This window comes from Dryobates pubescens, chromosome 8 (assembly GCF_014839835.1).
Source record: "Dryobates pubescens isolate bDryPub1 chromosome 8, bDryPub1.pri, whole genome shotgun sequence".
NCBI lineage: Eukaryota > Metazoa > Chordata > Aves > Piciformes > Picidae > Dryobates > Dryobates pubescens.
This window is the reverse complement of record NC_071619.1, coordinates 5,745,019-5,763,234: the sequence shown is the minus strand read 5'-3', so window position 1 is coordinate 5,763,234 and position 18,216 is coordinate 5,745,019. Positions and strand designations below refer to the sequence as shown.

General features: G+C 41.7%; 1 protein-coding gene across 11 annotated transcripts in view; it reads right to left on the bottom strand.

The window, feature by feature from the left end:
- ABLIM1 (actin binding LIM protein 1) overlaps positions 1-18,216 on the bottom strand; it is a 212,515-nt gene that overhangs the window by 33,609 nt on the left and 160,690 nt on the right. For 7 of the 11 annotated variants that reach the window (XM_054163606.1, XM_054163602.1, XM_054163607.1 and 4 more), the window contains exons 8-11: positions 13,527-13,585; positions 10,953-11,015; positions 3,993-4,070; positions 634-789 (exon numbers count right to left, since the gene is read on the bottom strand). In XM_054163606.1, coding sequence (XP_054019581.1) covers positions 634-789; positions 3,993-4,070; positions 10,953-11,015; positions 13,527-13,585 — 356 coding nt within the window. Of the gene's footprint in view, positions 1-633; positions 790-3,992; positions 4,071-8,225; positions 8,274-10,952; positions 11,016-13,526; positions 13,586-18,216 lie in introns of all 11 variants that reach the window. The other 4 variants (XM_054163598.1, XM_054163608.1, XM_054163601.1 and 1 more) reach the window with 4 other exon arrangements.

Below are 18,216 nucleotides of genomic sequence, written 5' to 3'. Positions count from 1 at the left end.
CCTCATGGGGAAGAACTTATTCCTAACATCCAATCTGAATCTACCCATTTCCAGTTTTTTTTCCATTCCCCCTAGTCCTATCACTCCCTGACACCCTAAATAGTCCCTCCCCAGCTTTCTTGTAGCCCCCTTTAAGATACTGGAAGGCCACAATAAGGTCTCCTCACAGCCTTTTCTTCTCCAGACTGAACAACCCCAAATCCCTCAGTCTGTCCTCATAAGAGAGGTGCTCCAGCCCTCTGATCACCCTCATGATGGTATCCCTCACAGTCTGCTGTGAAAACCAGTGGTCCATCATCAGGCTGGCTCTTCTCACGTTCTGAATTTTGCCATACCCAGAGACTGGGATACCCATGTGAGTTATGAGCAAGCACACTCAGACATGCTGCAAACCACCCCTCTGCCGGTGGCAGGGGTTAATGTAGGTGCTTAATTGTACTGTTTAATTGTGCAGGTTTGCACATGAGGCATCACCGTGATTGTTCCCATTGAAGCCAGATCAAACAGACAAAAAGCACTGTGCACAGCAGCAGGACCTAGGAGCGTGGATCAGAAGCTCTTTGAAAGCGGATAGAAGCGAAGCAGGCTTTGAACAAAGCAGGAAGCAGAATGAAGTGCTGGTGGGTTCATTACCTCTCCAAGACTCTGTCTCTCCTGTCTGTCCTCGTAGGTAGAAGTGTAGAATGGCTCATAAGTAATTAGGTCTGGACGTTCAATGTCATAAATGGCCTTGACTTTGGGAATGGCTGCTAAATCCTTGTAATCAAGGATTTCATTGTCTACTTTTGCCTGAAGGTCAAAGACAGAAGATAAATTAACTTACACAAATACACTGGTAATTTCTGCTTTACACAACTTATGATTTGTTGTCACACTGTTGCTATGGAAACCCCTTTTTGGCACTCTGTGAGAAGTGTTGCTTCTTATTCTTCTTCAGCAGCCCTCCTCTGCAAAAGCACATGGTGTTTTCTCAGTTTAGGAAAGAATGAACGTGGCATATATAGATCCAACACAAAAGTTTCTTATTTCCAGTAGCAAGCTTTAAACTTCACATCTGTAAATGACTCATTTTGTGGCCTCAGGCAAGTATTTTCACCTTTCTGCTCTTGTTTTCCCCTATGTAAAATGTGGGATAACATCATTTCAGTTTGCAGATTACAGAGATTATGAGAGGATTCCATGCAGAAGACCACAGACAGAATTCAACTCATAACTGTGCACACAAGAGGAAACACAACTTTTTACAAGGAAGTAAAAGGGCAAGCAGGACTATTTGTCAAGACTGGGCATCCAAACTTCAAATTGAAATTTTATGGCACTCATCACTCAACCTTCTGTCTAAGGCATATGTTGCTTTCTGCTTCTCCCACTAAAACTGCAAGGAGCTCTTGACTAGCTACAAAAATGGAAATAGGAAATCCATTCCAAAGGCAGCTGCACCCACTAGAAGGAGCTAGGAACATAGTTTAGAAAGCTAGTATCTCTCCTTACCTTAAGGGGTCTATAAAAATATAACAAACGTACATTCTTACCTACCTAACAGAAACCCATTTGATAATTTAAACTGAAAATGAATAATCAAGTTGGTTTACAACTATTCTACTAGCTATTTTATTTATTCACAGCAGGCTGTTTCTACTTGCATTCAGTTCCTTTCTTCCTGAGTACTAACACCTGGTATTTTCAGGTTCAAGCCTGTTTGCCTTCCCAAGATCTCCTAACAACCACTGGTCTTGGTTCTTAAGCAACACCATAAATTAGCAACACTACAGAACATTTTTGACAGGGAAGTAAGGTTTGGAATAGTTGGGAAATTCACTTTCTGAAAATAGCCTCTAATCTGTTTAGTTTTTACTCACCAGACATAACAAAATACCTTAAGCCACTTTAACCCTTAAAATGTGTAGCTATGTTAATGTACTTCTGTAACAGTTTTACCAAAGCCTGTTAATAAGCTGCAAATACATCCAAATATTTTTAATCAAACATATGTTACCAAAGACATTTTTGTAGGCCCTGGCCTAGATCACCACATTGCCTTACAGACTGTGATGTTGAGCAGTGGCTAAAATTTCCTAAGATACAGCTTATAAAGTTGATACTACCAGCACAGGTAATACCACCTTTTCCAGCTGATACGTCCAGGGCCTGCTCTATATTTCAATACCTGCACTTGGAACATTTTTAATATACCTGCTATTTTGTTGGTGTTGAAATGCACTCAAAAATTAGCATTTAACTCAAACCCAGGATTTGAGATGTGTCATTTTGGGCATTTTTTCTGCATTATTATCGTAGTAGTAGTATCATATCAGTCAGGGTTGGAAGGGACCATAAGGACCATCTAGTTCCAACCCCCTGCCAGGGGCAGGGACACCCCACACTAGATCAGGCTGGCCAGAGCCTCATCCAGCCTGGGCTTAAACACCTCCAGGCACAGGGCCTCAACCACCTCCTTGGACAACCCATTCCAGGGCTTCACCACTCTCATGGTGAAGAACTTCCTCCTCACATCCAGCCTGAATCTCCCCACCTCCAGCTTCATTCCATTCCCCCTAGTCCTATCACTACCTGATATCCTGAGAAGTCCCTCCCCAGCCTTCCTGTAGCCCCCTTCAGATACTGGAAGGCCACAATTAGGTCACCTCAGAGCCTTCTCTTCTCCAGACTGAATACATGTAACTGATACATTTCTGTGTCTTACACCACAGTATTACCTATAAAATCACATAATAAATAGGCAACAGAAAGGAAAGTTTGCCCTGTAGTTTGCCTTTTCCTCCCAGGATATGTTCACCTTTGTTCCACTCACAAGGAACTCTCTTTCACTAACTTCCTGCCATTTTCACTCTTGGCTACTATTTTCCATGTCTGCCTTGGGTTTTGTACAGGTTATCTGAGAGCATGTTTTATATGAAAACAAAGGTTATATGGAATGCCAAGGAATAGGAGTCTTAAATGGATATGAGTTTTTGGAAGTGTAAGTTACATATATGGAAATACAGCAAGTTTGAGAGGGCTGAATTGGTCTCTTATTCATCCAAATTGCTTTTCTTCCTCTTTAGAACCAGATGACTATGGTCACAACAGATGACTTTTTCACCCTGTGGACATTTCTGCCAAGATAAAAAAAAAAGTCTTCTCATTTATAACACAAAAATGCCTGGAAAAGTGGTGTAAGAAGAGGTGAACATCTACTCCTTTAAGCATTTTTAAAGTGCTAACATATTTCCACTTGAAATTTCTAGGATCTTACAGGCTTAAAAGGCCAGGAAGTTAAAGAAATCTGCTAAAAGCAAACAAGTGGATGGGGTGCTTGGTGCCATGGTTTAGTTCATTAGATGGTGTTGGATGATAGGTTGGACTTGATGATCTCAAAGGTCTCTTCCAACCTGGCTAATTCTATTCTATTCTATTCTACTCTACTCTACTCTATTCTAGGAAGAGGCTAGATTACTGAAGGAATCATATTAAACTCTGTATCTTGGTTAATCACAAAGTAATACATCAATAGCTTTGCCTTTTCATCACTGTTTAGTAAAAGAAGGATGCTAAATGTCATTTTGTTCTTGTTTTTCTTCCACAGTCAAAGCACCTGACTTCTGAAACAGAAGGTGTTGTATCAATCTCCTTTTAGTGTAGCTGATCCTTCCTCCCATGCACACAGCAGATCTCTTAAGAACTGCATACTGAGGTGCACAGATCTCCTCATATAATCCTACCTCAGTTGGCCTGTCTGCCTTCTATCCCACTTCATATTACTAAGTGGTTTCAAGAGATTTACTCTCTTTTTCCAAAGGAAATGTGACCTGGAGAAGGCCTAACTTCCTCCTGAAATTCTGTAGTTACAGGAACTACATGGTGAGAGTTTTAACAGTTTACCTGCTGGATTAGAGAGATCAGCATCAGTGTAAAAGTGATTTATTTCATCACAGAGGATTTCCTGTGCAAGCAAGGGATTGGCAGCTTATTCCACCTGAAGAAATACTTACATAGATAGTGTGGCCTGGAGAGCCAGGTATACTGGAACCTGGTCTGGAATAAATGCTTTCTGATGATGTTCTTGTAGGCTGAAAAATAAAAAGTAACTTTTCAGAGCAACCCAGAGTGGTTAGCATTGGTGATCTGGGGTTTAAGTGAAGAAATCTGCATACATCTTGAAATTAACTGAATTTAGGAAAAAAAAAAATGTCAACACAAATGCAAGCATTCTGGCAAATTTCACAATCTTGTGAGACAAATGGGCTTTTTGTTTTGTTTTGTTTTATTTTGGTGGGGGAAGGAGTGCTGTGAGAGGGGAAAGATGTTTTCTAAATCATACAGTGTAAAAGACTGACAACAATAATGAACAAAATCAAACAAGACCTGCCAGTGACAGTGCAAGGAGCCATACAAAGTACAATCCAGGATAGTCCTGCTGGCCATTTTATCAAATTGTTAGTTCACAAACAGCTAGAGGAGTCAGCAGTTCAGCAGACAAAGCTGTTGAGAGGAGCACAGCACACATTATCACTCTCCAGATGTTCAATCACTGGATTTCCATTATGAACACAAGCTGAATTCAATCTAAGTAGAAGGACCAGAAAACCCTGGCTTGGAGCTGTCTCCTGCACCTGTAGCACAATCTAGATGCAACATCAAAGCTAAAGTGTTGACTGAAATGTCATGATTTCCCATGCTGCAAAAGTCCTGACATTTAAAGACAATGCCCTGCAAACTGAAATCCATGTGAACAATCACATCCCTACAGAGCAAGTGCTGTCACACATTTAGCAGATTTTCAACACCCTATCAGAACTAAACAAACCCTGATTCCTTGGGGGAAGTTTTGTGAGAGGAGACAAAATAATTTAGCACTCAGATGAGAGGATCTTGAGAACTTGATGAATCTGAAAAACATCTCTTCAAATCAAAAGTCACCCAGGCTACTGTGGCAATTACTCCCAAGCCTGGCATGCAGCAGATACAAAAAGGTAGTTAATGACACTGCAACTGAGAAACCATGAATGATTTTTGTTCCTTAATTGAACTGCAATGAACCAAATCCCATCTCAAAGCAGTGAGTGCATCAACAGATGACTCTGATGACTAGTGCAGTGGGATACTTCAAAGTCACTGATAATTAAATCTTGGTTAACAGTCCTTACCTCATCAGCTTGTGACCTTGACCTAAGGGACCTTCAGGCACACACTGAAGACAAACAAGGCTTGACAGCCTGGCTTGCTGATTTTTCTTAGGAAATAATCTGGAGTGAACACAACAAGGCTACTGGACTTAATTCTTATCTCTCAGCATACATTTCCTGAAAGGATCCTTCTACAGATCTCAGAGTCTTTCTATTTCATAGGGCAGGAAAGCTATGGGAAGCATCCATATACAAAAAATGATGAAGACTAGTTGTGGGTCACAGCAGGCTTGCTTTGATTTCATCTGTGGAAATGAAATCACCACATTCAAGGAGTGTCAGAGGAATAAAAGGCTTTGAACATACTCCTCCAAAAAATGTGAAGATTCAGATCAAAGTGAGAGCAGATGTGGCTGTGGACTGACACAGTCACAAATCCTCTCCAGAGCACATCTGAGAAGACTTTCTCACGTGGACCTTTATGTGTTTCCTTTCTCTCTATAACTACAAATTCCTACATCCCAAAAAGGAACAGAAATTTTTCATCTGCCCTTCAGTTCCTCCCCATGATGTAATCAAAGCAAAAAAAGCCAACAACCACCACTTGTTTTGTGGAAATGTTACAAGAATGAATCTGGAAGATCTGGCTGTTGAGAAACACTTGGTTCCCCGCTTCCATCCTGACATTTTAAACCCCTGCCTGAGTGGAGACACACGTAGCATGTTGCTGCAGTTGCCACGGAAAACAATTGTTTTCATTACAACATAGGGAACAGCATTAAGTAATTGAGGTACTGTTAGGGATGTCTGTTACCTTTGGCTTTTGGCAGACATACTTGAAGAGTTTTGTCTGCTCAGTTCTCTGTTGTAGGAAAATGTGTGCCAGAGGCAGCTGGGGCTTCTTTCTACCTTGCAGCCCCCCTGCACTGCTCTTCACTCTGGATCTTTTACAAACAGTTTAGAGAAGAAATTCTCAGCCCTTGGACTATCCTTTTAGCCTTATCTCTTAATGTCACTGCTAAAAGTATTTTCAGCAAAGTAAGAAGTCATTTGTATAGACACCATAAGAAGATAGTTTCAGCCACGTCCTGCTAAGAACTTTCTTAGGTGCTCTTAACCCTGCAGTACAGGAGCTGCCGTCAGATGGACAGGCAAGTTGTACCTCCTGTTCCTTATTTCCTCACTCTGTTTCTGCTCCAAGTTCCCATTACCATCCCATTAACATATCAGATATGAGGCCCTTCCTGTAATTCTTCCTGCATGTATCAATCTTCCTTCCACCTAGTGCAAAGCTCCGTATCACCCAGGCAGGGTGCCAGCCTGCCAGCCACTGCCTGAGCACACACCATTCCTCCTCTGAAGAATCCAAGCAGACCTGCAACTCTGAAACTCTCTGCTCCTACTCCTGTACCTTGCTTAAGTTTACCACATACTCTTGAAGACGGTGCAGGAAAATTAGGACTTCTACATCTACTCTCACCCTTCCTGCCTCACTTTACACAGGCTGCTTCCAACACAGATGGCTATTTCCTACTCTGCTGCTCCCATATGGTCTGGAATGCTTCAAGGGTTTGCACTTTCCCCTAATGACAATTGCATTGGACTTAAAAACATTTGTGCTGCTTGCCTTAACAAATACACTCTAAATATTCCTTGATATAAGCAGTTCCTCTGGCATACTTTTAGTTGCTATGGCTGGCAATCTTCTAACAGACCTATAATAGCTCCTGACTGGAAATCTGAGTCAGGGTATGGCTTTCATTAGATGGTACATTGTATCTTCAGCAGCAGTTGAGAATTCCTGATCCTGTGCACCACTCTTATGACTTTATATCTTAAACAGGTGGCAAGAGACGCACTGCAGGTCAAGTTTTCTATTGATGTAACTGCAATGGAGTGTAGTAAAGCACACTCTAGAGGAGAGCTGATCAGAGCACAGGTGAAACAGGAAAACAGCTATCTTTGGTTTAGCCTTTAACCTTCATTGGAGATATCATGTGACCATCTTTTGCACACACTACTGGAAGAAGACAGGTAAAGAAATTAGAGAAAACATCCTTTAATAAGAATGCATTAATTTAGAATATCACCATAGTCCTGTGACACTTGCTCTACACTCCCAGCAGCAAAGCAAGTAAAGGTGCCTTCTACAAACAGCCCTGGAACACTCTTTCATAGAATCATAGAATGAACAAGGTTGGAAAAGACCTCAAAGATCAGGTCCAACCTGTCCATGATTGTTCTTCAAGTTCAAGTACAGCTTTTCAAAATGCCACCTTTGTGCAGAGGAATTTAAAGCCAATTTCTATGATGAACTGCAACTGATCTTTTCCCCTCGTGGTACATGACCTTCCTCCATATGTTCTGACTGTAGAGAAATCAATTCCCCCCTCCCCCACCTTCCACTCAAATGGAAGTAACAGTAGCAAATATATCAATATGGCATGTCTGTATCAAATATAGGAAGTCTATGAAGTCTTTGAGAAAAATAAACAGAAATTCATGCATGTTGTTAAAGGAGCCAAAGGAAAGATCCACATCACAAAGCATCTAAAGTATCTGCAAGGCTTCTCAGTATTTCCCACTTTATCATAGACTTCTTATTTTTATGCTTTTGTCCTTCATTCCATGCATTTGTCTTCAATGCAAAAGTTCTTTACCAGCTTCATTTGCAGGCTGGCAGAGGCAACACCAACTGTCATGCTCATCCTATTAGGTTCACTGTGAATTTCAGTGCTCAATTACCATATCACCCATGCAGATGCCCCAAACTGATTAACTTGCTATTTTGATCTTAGATTGCAAAGCTTAAGATATTCATCTGCATTTACCTCAGTTTGTCATGTCATCATGCATGGCACATCATCTAAACAACTTCCTTAAAATAAACAAACAAATCAATCAATCTACACTTGAGCCACTCACATCACCCAGATGCTGCCACAATGTGGTGGCTCTGGCTTTCTCAAGTACAGATGTTCAGAACCATGCTCTACAAAAACTTACAAGTGCAGGCAACCAGATCACAACTGATCCCAAGAACATCTGGCCAGCTGGATGCACTACTGTTTCACAAAGGCATGGCATTATTTACAGTACCTGCCTTAATTTTTTGATAGAGTTCATTATGCAAGGCGGTGATAATAGCTGCAGAAGAATGAATATGTTTTCACTTAATAACATTTAACATGGTAGCTTAAGGAAATTCTCTAAACCTCAGAAGTTACTTTAAGTGAAGCATGTTTACAAACAAACTAACAGAAGATTAGGGTGTAGTTCATTCTACTAGGCAGACACAACTTGGAAATAGCAAGGAATTGGGCTTTCTCAGTACAATGCTTGCTACTCTGACCAGCTGCTTCAGCAATTGCAAGGTTTTACAGTGATTTAGGACTTGGAAGCAGGGTTCACTAAACACAGGTTCCCATGGACTTCAGTAATTGTCAGTGGCTGTATACAAGACCAGTAAAGAACCTCACTGTTACAGCAACCCTGTGCCTGTCTACTAGTTTAATTGTGCCTCTTTCACAAGAGTATTTTTATCAAATGCATGCACGCATGATTTCTCTGCCTAAAGAAAAGTAAATCTTTGCTGTATATGCATGTAGTGGGTTGAGAGAAGGCCCAGCTTTCCCTCCCCCACTAAGAAGGAAATGACAAAACTAGTGAACAAGTTTAGTTCAAACTCACACAGCCACACATTAATAGGTTACAACTAAATTCTCCTTTTGAAGAAACACAGGCCAGGGCAGAGAAGGAATTTTCAGCACATAATCATTGAAGGCATGTTGCTACTAAACTTTTACAAGACTACTCATGCAAACATAGCCTTCACCAAGAGTAGAGTTAAGAGAAAAGCAGAAGAAAATAAAGTGGGGAGTCTGGAACACAGTGAATTCAACACCAAACTGCTCAGAGAAGTCACAGGATTTCACCCTACAATTTTCATGTAGATGCAAGCCTTTGGCCCATGTTTGTAGCAAAAAGGATGATATGATACTAGTGACAGCATCTTTGTGTCTACATTGCAGAAGAGCACTTCAAGACAAATTCTGCCTTGAACTATACTTTGTATAATCATCAGGTAAATAGAATACTGACCAAATTTACACAAGAGGATGTTCACCTGGCCCTAAGCTATTTCTATCCACAGAGTCTACAAAGCAAGAAAGAGTACATACCTTATTTTGACATGGGCTGCTCCTACTTTGCCTTACATATTTTTCTAATACATTGGATAGGATTTGCTTTCATAATCCTAAGGCTCCTGGATTTCAGCACCAGAATCTCATGCATGCTAAGCTGAACGCAAAAAGTCACTACATTGGCTAAGAACATGAGTGAGAGTCCCACAGTTTGCTGTTCTCAGACTTCAGCATTCAATTCCACAAATCCTAGGACTGCTGAGACATTGCCCTCCTTAGGACCACTGGCAACACACCTTTACGGCTGAATTTTCTGGATGCATATTGCTGCAGCTAACAGAAGGTGGCGTTCAAGAGGGGTTAATGCTTTACAACATCCTGAGTTAACTGATGAAAGCAGTGTGCAGGACAAAAGTCACAGGGCTTGCATTACCCCCTGAATCACAGCACTAGATTCAACCATGTAACATTCTTCTCCAGCTTGCATCTAACACAAATATCCTGCCCTGGTTGACAATATGACTAGGACTACTTTGCAACTAGAGATGTGAGGGCAGCATGAGCAGACACAATGGAAATCCAGTGGCACGGACTCTGGCAGCCTGTCTGCCCACTGCTAGCCTGTACTGAGTCCATAGCAGTACATTCTTGTTGTCAGGTGAAAGCTACCTCAGGTGCCTGCATGCAGCACAGCCACATGTACCCCAACAGCAGACATGACTGATAAATAAGCACTGCCCTGAAGGAGAAAAAATGGAATTAGGTGGCGTTTGTAGATGCAAACCAAACTCAAGGAAATTCTGAAAGTAGAAAGGGATCTTCCAACTCAGATGTGGATGTGCCCCAGATGAGAGAGAGAGGAAAATGCTCTCTGGCAGCACATGGAAGAACCAGGAAGTTTGTAAATATTTTCTCAACCAAAAGAAGTATTCATGTGTAGGTGGTCAGCACATATTAAAAAGGAACTGATTTAACTAATGGCACCTCCTTTTTGTTTGTTTGTTTGGTTTTTTCCCTTCTAAAAAGCATGAGCCATTGCTCATGAAAAACTTACTGCTTTTTAACCATCACTTTAAAGTCATCGAATCATAGAATTGTCAGGGTTGGAATGGACCTCAAGAATCATCTAGTTCCAATCCCCCTGCCATGGGCTGGGACACCTCACACTCCATCAGGTTGCTCACAGCCACATCCAGCCTGGCTTTAAAAACCTCCAGGGATGAGGCTTCCACCACCTCCCTGGGCAACCTGTGCCAGTGTCTCACCACCCTCATGGTGAAAAACTTCTTCCTGCTTTTTACCATTTTCATTCCCTCCGTTATCTGCCCTCAGTTATTATTTTGCTTGCTTGTTTTAGAAGAAAAACACCTGTCTGTAACACCGGAAGAACAACACTACAGCCCCCAGCCCCCTCCCTCCCCCAAGCTCATTTGAATTTCACAAAATTAATGTTAAGCATTTCATTAACCAAAATTAAAAAAAAAATAATAAATTAACGTGAGAATTAACAAACAACACTGCATCACATGGTGCAAAACACAGCATCAGTGCCTATGGTGGCCAAGTGATAGCAAGGAAGCTGTGTGGCAGCGGTAGTAGCAAGCGCAGCGAATGACAAGAATGAAGAAATCTTCTCAGGAAAGAAGACCATTCTCAACACTATGAAAACACAACAGCAAACCTCTGCAGAGCGTGGCCTGCGCAGAACCAGACTCTTTGGGTAAAAGAACTCAGATGAGGAATGCTGTCATGAAACACAAAAGGGAAAAATGAGTGAAAGGAAAGCAGTTTCCCCAGCTCAGTGGTTAAGCTCTTTTGTTCAATCGATTTACTGATCTCTACTTCCTAGATAATAATCTGCCCATTGCAACGTTCGTGTTACTTAATGATCCCTGCAGAATCATGAACAGCCAGACAGTTGTGGAAAAAGACCCTTAAGCAATGTGTATTTTTGTAACATACATATGGTTGCTTTATTTTCTGCTTGTTTGGGCTTCGTAATCCTCCACAAACATCCAGTGGAAGGAAGATCTAAAGCAACCATTGTTATATGAACCGCCTCTCAGATCCTGACCAGCTCAAATGCTGATCAGTTTATTTCACAGTTCAGTTACTGAGAGGGAACAGAACTTGACCAGCTCGAATGCTGATCAGTTTATATCACAATTCAGTTACTGAGAGAGAACAGAACTTGCTGAAACCTTCCAAAGTTACTTCAGCAGCAAAAGGGCTTTTTGTTTTGTTTTGCTCTACAGGGAAAGGAAACCCATCCGAGCAAATCGGCCATGCCACTGGCTTTTTGCAGAATCACCAGAAAATCTAGGCCTGAGCCTGGAAGTGGCTATATCATATACCTGTCAACTCACAAATTTGGCATTTGGCACATGTTTGTCAACTCACAGATTCCACCTCTCACATTGGATCTAAATGTGTGTCACGAGAAACTGAAAGTCGAAGTACAGTTCCTAATTTGGTGGTGCCACGTTCAAATAGCACATCGTGCCTCCAGTTTCATTCGTTTCTGTACCTACCTGTTTGCTACTGCCTTCACTTGAGTCAAGCAGAATGAAATGTGTGTCCAAGTGAGCTCAAACTGATTTTAAAATAAGGTGCCTGACTTTGCACTGGAGTAGACAGAGACATCATGCACAGCTGAAGCTAAAAATTCTCCATCTGTCCAGCTAGCTTCAGTACAGTGCATCCATCAATGCCTTTTAAAGACATTAAACCTCTGCATAAAAGCTTTCATCTAGGAACAAGGGGACCTTGGATAGCTGTGCCATAAGATTTCTCAAATGCTCCCTTAATATGCATTCTTTTTGTTTCACTTCATTTTCCTTCAAGGACTCACTTAGGCAAAACCTTGTAGGTGCATGATTTCATTTAACTCACTCACTTCAATTAAAATTAGCTGAGGGAGTAGAAGACTGAAATGCTTCAATGTGTGACAGAGAAAGGAAAATATTTCAAGAAGACTTTGGCCATTCCACTGGGAATGGAAATAAGCCAACTGATTTAAAAGGTCAGCTGGAGCAGGTTACTAAGGGCTGCAACCTACTCAGGAGTGCTTTGGCAAGATTCTGGGGTCCAAGTGAAAGGGAGGTATTGTACCCCAGTCATTCACTACAAAACATGAACATTCTGACACTCCAGTAGGGCCAAAACACTGTCTTACATTCAGATTGTTGAATGAAGAAAAAATTCAGTCCAGCACAATTTTCCACTTTCTTGTGGAAAGTCATGACAGAACAATGTGTAAACACTGGATGGTATCTCCAGTGATGTTTGCCCATGCTAGATCACATGCCTATCTAGGGCCAGTGTCTGTATTATCAGCACAGCCCACACTGACATCAGCTCTGCTCAACAAGAATTTATCTGCATTACCTAAGATCATCATAAGTTCTCTCTGGGGAATGTTTCACAGACCAGTGCACCTGAATAAACTCTAAAAGACGTGGCTTCCTGTGAACGAGCCACAGGACATCCTAGGTATCTCCATGCCAGCACCTCTTAAGTTTCCTTGTCTGAAAGACGTTTTGTTCATACACAGTCTCAAATATCCATATGCAGAAAAAAATAGCAAAGTTCAAAGGACCAAATGAGTCATCAACATGAGTAAATTGTTCAGAAGATGAATTAGTGAATATGGGCTTAGAATTGCCTGGTGCATGCAAAAAGCCAGGCTCCAGCATTTATGAGTGCAGCATTATTGTCCTCAAGGATTCGATCCAGAAAGTTTGTCTGGATATGTTGAGGTGACTCCAAGGGTAACTTCGGCTCTTCTTGGCATTCAAATTAGGGTCATTTTAGGCTGAGGTTTATTTGGATGGTGAAGGAAGAAGAGTTCATCTTTTCTAAATGCTGTAAATAACCACACAGAAGAGGGGATAGCTATAAAGCAATTATACATATGTGCAAAAATACTGAAATATGTTGTAGCATTTGCCCTGTCCACATTTTCTCTTTCAGATTCTCTCTCACAATAATTGAGATATGAAATGAAGTGTCTTAGAGACTTTGCCATGTCTGTATGTCAATAAATGACACTATCTTTAAGGCAATGCACTGAGACAGGTATGTGAAGGTGGTGAACCTAAAAATCAGAGCAATACCTCTGAAGTGCCTCCACTGTTTATTCTGCCATGAGAGCTATGCGAAAAAAACATGGAGAAAGTCACTCTTTTAAAACCAACATTCAGGTACTGTGTGCAAAACAATTGGCTGCTGTGCCACTGCCACAAAGTCAGCTTACCCGGAGCTTATCTTCTGTCTTAGTAGATTGCTTACAGTCGGGGTGCCAGACAGTGGAACCTGAAGGAGGGGGAAAAAAAAAACACCAAGCCACATTTACTCAGAGCATAGCAGATAAGTTCTGGGCATGACAAGCTAGTTATTAAAGAGAATCCCTTCAATTGCATCAGATGGTGAATCTGTACAAATTATGCAAGTAATTAAATTCTAGCTCATGAGAAAGACAAATGCAACAACAACAAAATAATTCAAATACTTGGCCCATTTCTACAGCAGCCTCTTCCTCAGGCTGTCAAAACACTTTGCACACATTCTTAATTAAAACTCAAAGAGCCTCAAGCAGCAAAGGAAATCAGTAAGCACCAGCTGGAGGAACTGAAAGTAAGTGTTCCTCTGGGCGGGATGGAGGGTAAGAGCTAAATATCTGGGCCACGGTTACCTGATCTGTTCTCCCCTCATGTATTGCACCACACATAAAAAGGAAGTTTTAAATCCATTAATATTGGGAAAGTCTTATGACTTCCGTGAGCAATAGGTGTCATATTTAGTTACTGTAAAGTATTACTCTCTGCCCTGCAATTATGCAAAATGCAATGGGAAAATTCACAAGGCAGCAAAGTCAGGGCTGTAATTCCCCCACTGTACTAAGCAAGAGAAGCCAGCGTGACACGGGTGGTAGAATGCAGCATGTGGAAGAGGCTCCCCTAGAGCAGAGTGTACCATACTGGCACACACATCTTTTCTGCTCCTTGCCCTACAAGGTTAGTGGTGTGTGTTGCTCTGGCCTTTCCACATGGCACATTCCAGTTACACATGCTGCTAAAAGAGGCAAAGTCTCTGCTCTTTGTGAAACAAAACATGGAATACTCTCTTATGCTGTAAAAATGGAAATACCCAGCTGTCCCCATGGGCTGAGCAGTGGTCAGGTGCAAGGAGCACTTCCACCCCATTTCAGCTCTCATTTCACAGAATCACAGAAATGTTCAGGTTGAAAAAGACCCTCGGGATCACCAAGTCCAACCAACTACCCTACTCAACAAGGTCCAACTCTAAAACATATCCTCAAGCACCACATCCAAGCAGCCTTTAAATGCATACAGGATTGGTGACTCAACCACCTCCCTGGGCAGCTCATTCCAATGCCTGACCACTCTTTCTACAATTTTTTTCCCCCAAATGTCCAGTGTAAACCTACCCTGGTGCAGCTTGAGGCTGTTTCCTCTTGTTCTATTACTAATTACCTGTGAGAAGAGACCAGCACCAGCCTCTCTACAATGTCCTTTCACGTAGCTGCAGAGAGCAATGAGGTCTCCCCTCAGCCTCCTCTTTTTCAAACTAAACAGCCCAAGCTCCTTCAGTTGCTCATCATAAAATTTACTCTCATTTGGAACAGCTTATGTTCATTGCTAGGAAACTGCTAGCAGGTTGTTAGCCAAGTTAAAATGGAGCAGAAGCTAAAGACGATTTTTAAGAGTGCAGTCAGATTCAAACATGATTGCAGTCACCCTCACAGAGAGCCTTGTCTCTCTGCAGGAGGGGAACATCACCTCTTCACTCTGTCCACACCAAGTAACAAAACAGAGTGAAGTCCAGGTCTCCTGCTGGCTACTAGCTCAAGTGCAGTCAGAGGAAACCCCACCCTCAGACCCCCAAAGGGGTATGGGTCAGGGCCGCTGGAATTTTCCTTCTGATGAGCCCTTACATGGCTCTGTACAGAAGTGAAAACCAGCAGGACTGATTTAACTTCCCAGCAGCACACAGTACAATCATCATCGGGAGACTGGAGAGAATGCTGTGACTCTGGATCAAGGGTCTGAGATGTTTGGCTTTGAGTCTAAGCTGAGGAAGAAGAAACTGTGCATTTGGCAGAGGGAAATGATCAGACAACAGAGGGAAGTGTACCAACAGCCTTCTCTGTAAACAAACAGCACCTCGGAGCCAGGGCCCCACAGAGCCTGTGAGATCAGGAGAGAAACATGCCCAGTGTTTTTACTTAGGAGGTCAGACAGATCCAGGCACTCAAGAGGGAGCGAGTTCTTGTTATAAGGCCAATGAACTAAGATTCAGAAGGCTGAGTTTCAACTCTCAAATTCAGCTGCAATCTTCCAGTGTAACTCAGAGAAAATGTTCTCTGTTCCTCTGTACCTCAGTTTCTTTTTTATTAAACTATCCCCACCATCAAAGAAAAAGCTGTCACTGCACTTTCAGTCATTATTTCACACAAACTGGCACAATTTCAGGGATACCCCAGGAGGATGCTGCAGCTCTGAGAATGATCAAGAAATGCAAGAGAGTCTGGATGCCATTTTCATGGTGATACTTAGCTAATGGTTGTTAAATGTAAATATTTTTTCATTATCTTGAACTCTGAGCTACTACAACTTGCAAATTTTATTCACTCCAGTCTATTTTGAAATACTTGGAACAATGCAAATTCTCATGCTGTATCATTCCTCTTTTTCCTACAGGAAACATTATTCCCAATCTTAACATATGTTTGTTTGCTCACTTGGCAGACACCACCCAACATGTTCATTTCTTCAGCTTTGTATCTTGCACGTATCCTTGTTTCAGTATACAGCTCTCTAAGTATCAGTAAGTTGGGCTGCTAATGACACACTGAAAAAAGCTGAAAGCCTCTGTGAGAATGAAGTGAAGCATCCCTCTAAATGCTAAGCAACATCCTAGCTCACTAATGGTCTTCTGAGGCAGCCCATGTAATAATATATCACTAGAAGGACAATGGGAAAGAGAAAGCGTCTGATGCTGTTTCATTTTCCTGTGGTGGAGCAGGGCAAAGCCAGAGTGCTTTGGATTATTAAAACCATCCTTAACATAAAGCCCCAAACCAGAAGCTGTTTTTCTCTCATGTTCTCCTTTTGCAGGTTTCCCACACATTTCTAATGCAAATAGCCAACACAAACCTGCCAAACTCTTCTGTTTTACAAAGCAATATCAACACAGTGCTTTCATGTCCTGTGGAAAAGAGTACTAGAAGAGAGATGGAAGCTGCCTATTTTGTCAGTAATGTGATTTAGATTCTAGCTTTAGTGTTGTGGTGTTGCATTTCTATTTCAGCTTGGAATGCTGTTATTCTGCACCCTAGGGTAAACAGTTTGGATTATGTCAGGATATATATTTCAGCTGAGAGCTTTTAGGTCCCTTACACTTACGAGCATGCTCAGTTCAGCAAGGAAAGCTTTGGCAGGACAGTTTGGAGCACACTCAGCAATAACATTATTCAGTCAGAAACCAGCTTGTGAGCAATAAAGCAATGCAACCTGGCCTGCTCCTCCTCTGGGATAGAGTGAGCATGAAGAATGTTAATTCACAGCCACAGGCTGGAAGAGAGTGATGGCAGATCAAGGAGCCAGGTACCTCTCTTTCTCCTCTGCTTTCATATCACCTGAATTTGGCAGAGACAAAATGTAGTCTTGTTTAAGTAGAAGCAGCATCTGCCTTACTTGGATCTGCAGAAACTTACCACCACGGCCTATCCAATCATTGAACTCTCACTATCTGCTAGGCTGGTGCAAGCAGCATCAGCTGCAAACGTATTAGCAGCAGCAAGGGATGAACCAATAGTCCTCTTGAACTCTGTCTGTACTTTACAGTAGATGCTATGATGTGAGGAAACTAAGAGGATTACTAGTTGTCAGACATGGTGACTGCTCTCCAATCTGCCATTAGAAATCAGTACTTCCTACCTCCACCCTCTCTCAGCCTCACCTGCCTCCCTGCAATGCAGAGCTGCTGCACAGCTTCGGTATTGAGTTATGTGCACAGCTGGAATAAGATGACTAAGTGATAAAGTCAGTGAGCGATGACAGAGATGGCCTTCAAGGGAGGACAAACTACAAAATAACACAAGTTAGCTTCAAAGGAATTCCTTAACAATATCATCTTAATTTTGGAACTCCTCCAGAAGGAATCCCTCCTTAGCATTTCAAAAGATGGCTGCCACCACATTTTCATAACTTCTTTCCTAGTCTTTTAGAGTCCTTTCCAGTACATCAAGCAAGTTTTCTAATGTATCTGGAATATACCTTTTTCATGTTGATTTCTGGCTTGCCTGAATGTGTATTTATACATCTTTCCCCCAAAATTAATTAATAGTACAGCAAATAATAAAAATAACTGCAGCTTAATAGTCTCCATGCTACCTTCTGGGACAGTAGGTAGAATTAAGATCAAGCATACTTTTCAATCAATTTATGGTGAAAAGATCATGAGAAGAAAAGTTCTTGGCAATACTTTGGACCACAAGATTGTTAATAAGAAGAAGAGATGAAAATGAACATACAGGAAAGAAGTCACTGTAGAAAGACATAAAAATAAGTGGGAACAAAGGGGACCAAATAAAAGGGAAATGGGCAAGGTAAGCAAATATGATTAACAGCTGGAGGAGACACATGGGGAATGAAATCTACACGACTCAAAAGAAGCTCACTCAAGCCTCTGGAAGTTTCTCCTTTTACAGTTTAGAGTGCGGTGCAAAGACACACAAGAACTGATCAGCAGAATTCAGGGGAAACCCTCTCACTTTGCCTGGTATCTCATATTCCAGTCTGTTTGCTGAGCTGTCTGCCAGATGCCAAATTCAGAGGCAGCCTAATAAATTTCATTTTTGCTACAGCTTCAGAAAACTGTCTGCCTCAGTTAGGGTGTAGAGTCACTGCTTTGCCACACTT